Raw genomic sequence first — 3,249 nt, 5'->3', positions numbered from 1 at the left:
GAGAGAAAAAAGGGAGAGAGAGAGAAATACACACGTGCACACACACCTGCGCAGGACATAAAATGAATGTGACCTTTATGGCACAGTGCAGAGTGATTGAAATTAATAGTATGTACAATTAGAACAATGACAACGTCGTTTTGCACATATATTAAAATGATTCACAGGTTCTCTTGATATGCAAAACTCAGTGCTCTTAAAAGAAGCACCTCCCTCTTCTTCTCTCACGGTTTCCATGGCATCCACATTGTGGTTATGTCAAAACACACACTGCACACCCTCCCACTCACACACCCACTAATTCACATTGAGCGCCCACCTCACACAGACACACACACACACACACACACACACAGACACACACACACAAAATTATAGAAGGAAACACAGCACACTCTCAAAGCTGCTGAGACAGAGGGAAAAAAAAGCTTTGGAAAGGAGGAACCACTAGAACACTGGTACACAGCAGTAGAGAATGCAGAAGAAAAGACAGATAGGTCTTGAGGATTAAAGAAAAATCATGACCTGGATTCAAAGCTCATAGAGCCTATCAGCCCTTATAAAAGCAGAGAGGGTTCCTCAGTAACATGTCTCTGTGGTTTACATAAACCATGGAATTATACAGGAGTAAATGTAAAACCCCACACTTCTCAAATTGACTAAAGGCTCCCTCTGCTGGACGAAAAGTTTACAGGCAGAATTAAGAGAACCACAACTAGAAGACTGACGTCAAGCATTCTTCTTCTTCTTTTTCTTCTTCTTCTTTTTTAACAACTAGAAGCATAAGAAATAATATATACGCAGCCTGGTTAATGTATCTGAGCTATGGGTAACAATTAAAGCTTGCGATCATCAGATCCTGTCAAATGTAGAGTAACGCCCGCTCAGTGAAAAAGACCAATGCAAACATGATTTGGCCTAAGTACTAAATATATGTGTGTGTGTGTGTAGATAGATACATAGATAGATAGATAGATAGAGATACACACACACACACACACACACATACACATATATGTGTGCATTTAAAACCTGTGTTATCTTTGTTTTCGTAATACGAAATGATGTCCTTATGCGAAAGGACTACAATTTTTTTTTATATTGTTGACCTTATAGGTCTCATAAATGCGGCTCGCCACTGTTTAGGTCCTCTAGTGGCAGCTAAATATATGACAAGTGACGTATTTAGCGAGCGACCCGGAAGTTTAAAAGTGTATCAAAACTACAGACATGTGAGGTTTGGAAAGAAAGCAAAGCGTGTTTGGACTGTGTACTCAAACAGTAACTGAGATGGACGAGGAGCTTACAGTAAGTGCTTTCTAATATAGATATATGGCACTCAGATAAGGTTACTGTTTACGTGACAACAGATTCTTGTTTACGATATAATTTAGGTATTCGTAATACGAAAGTTCAGATATGCTTTTGACGTGGATTTGATATTTGTGAATGGCATGGCCCTTGTTTGTATTGTATAGGCCGGCTACAATGAGCCGTGTGTCCAGTGCTCGGCTGTACACTGGGGCATATCGGATGGGGGCCAGTTTTTCTGCAAGAACTGCCACAATGTGATCGAGGTAAGCTCACCTTGCAATCTAGAAATCTAACCAAGACATGATTAAATAATCACGTATATACAGTCAGATCACCCGGTTAGTCATTCGGCTTTTTCATCGAACCAGTTCCAACAGTCAAAGGGTATTCTTAACTGTTTGGTTGCTACAAGTTTACGTTCTCTGTTCGGTGCTTGCGGTGTCGCGTGCCCATCCACAGAGAATCCGAGACGATGTGGATGAGTTTTTCGTTACCAGGTCTGCCAGAGCCTCTCGCATCGCGTCACGGAGACAGAAAAAGGGAAAAACAGGTTAGTCCGAGATAACACAGCTGGTTATTGTACCAGCACTCGTAGATCTCTGCTCGGGTTTTTTTTTGTGCGATCCTCTGGTTCACATTTGATCCACTTGCAGCGTGTGTGTGTGTGTGTGTGTTTTGCATTTAGGACGAGAGTGGCTTGTCTGCGAAGGATTTCAGTTCATCCTGAAGCACCAGGCTGAAGCTTTAGTGAGCCTCGGAGTGGATCCTCTGTTTAAAGTTCGTGAGACAGAATCAAATCAACAGATGAACTAAAACAGCATGAGAACATTAAATGTTCTCTGCTTTCTTCTAAATGTAATATAAGGATAAAAACTGTCACCGACAGATTTTGATCCCAAATAAAAGCCATTTGCTCCCCTTACGACTTGAGAACTGAGATGAGCCGTCCTTAATGCCGAAGTCTAAAACTTTATGTGTGTTTTCTTGTTTCTTAGTCCAAGGTGCTGATAAATTTGTGGAGGAGATACCTGCAGAAGACCAGGCAGGCATATACTCACCAGCCTATAAGGACAGCAAAGTTTTGTACGGTGAGAGAGCGTGCAAACGCCCTGTTTCAAATCCTCTCTCTCCCGCTTCCACCTCTCAGTCCATGGAAAGTCCACGGCAGGCGTTATAAGCATGGTTTATGGCCAAGTTCAGCAGTCAGAAGAGAAAGTGAAACATACTGAAGTTCATGATGTTAATGTTTGTCAGAAGACTCCTGTTGTCCAGTTTAGAATCTCAGTCTCCGCGGTTGAAGAGTTATCTTGACTTCACACACACTGACCGTATGATGGTCTGATGGCTTGTGTGTGACATCAACACAGACATGGGGGGGAAAAAAAAAAACCTGGAACATTTACCTGTAATTCCGAACAGCGATCGACTATGACATCTTTGGCTGTGACGGAAGTGTTTTAGAGGCAGGAGGTTCACACGGTAAAGATTTAGAAACGCAAGCAGAGCGCGAATTATACAATGACCAATCAGGGGAGGGTCAACTTTTTCTCCAGGGCTATACAGCATAGGATATATAAATGTTTCAACCCCCCCCTGAACAAGTGTGAATGAACCGAATCCTTCCATCTATCCATCCATCCATCCATCCATCCATTCTCTAACCTTTTCCTTCTCTCTCGCCATTCCTTTCAGGATATGACGTCAGAGAGTGAGGGAGAGTCAGTGGGTACGAGGTCCGAGCGGAGCGGACCCGTGTCGGATAACTCAGAGAGTATGAGGTCTGAGTGGAGTGAACCTTTGTCTGATGCCTCAGAGGGCTTTGATTCAGCTTCTGGTAAGAGCCATTACTTTCTTAACTGGTAGCGTAAGCAGCAGTGGCTAAGGAAAAATTCCCAGAAACCCCGACGATTATGGGGTCGTCGTCCCCCCCCCCCT

General features: G+C 43.1%; 1 protein-coding gene across 1 annotated transcript in view; it reads left to right on the top strand.

The window, feature by feature from the left end:
- The first annotated feature begins 1,290 nt into the window (after positions 1-1,290).
- The window catches only part of taf1b (TATA box binding protein (Tbp)-associated factor, RNA polymerase I, B), a 6,066-nt gene continuing 4,107 nt past the window's right edge, over positions 1,291-3,249 (top strand). The window contains exons 1-6 of the mRNA XM_030772018.1: positions 1,291-1,308; positions 1,479-1,577; positions 1,774-1,864; positions 2,000-2,091; positions 2,310-2,402; positions 3,007-3,148. Of these exons, the coding sequence (XP_030627878.1) occupies positions 1,291-1,308; positions 1,479-1,577; positions 1,774-1,864; positions 2,000-2,091; positions 2,310-2,402; positions 3,007-3,148 (535 nt within the window). The remainder of the gene's footprint in view (positions 1,309-1,478; positions 1,578-1,773; positions 1,865-1,999; positions 2,092-2,309; positions 2,403-3,006; positions 3,149-3,249) is intronic.

This window comes from Chanos chanos, chromosome 4, assembly GCF_902362185.1.
Source record: "Chanos chanos chromosome 4, fChaCha1.1, whole genome shotgun sequence".
Classification (NCBI taxonomy): domain Eukaryota; kingdom Metazoa; phylum Chordata; class Actinopteri; order Gonorynchiformes; family Chanidae; genus Chanos; species Chanos chanos.
The sequence above is the reverse complement of the archived record's forward strand: the minus strand, read 5'-3'. Positions and strand labels throughout refer to the sequence as shown.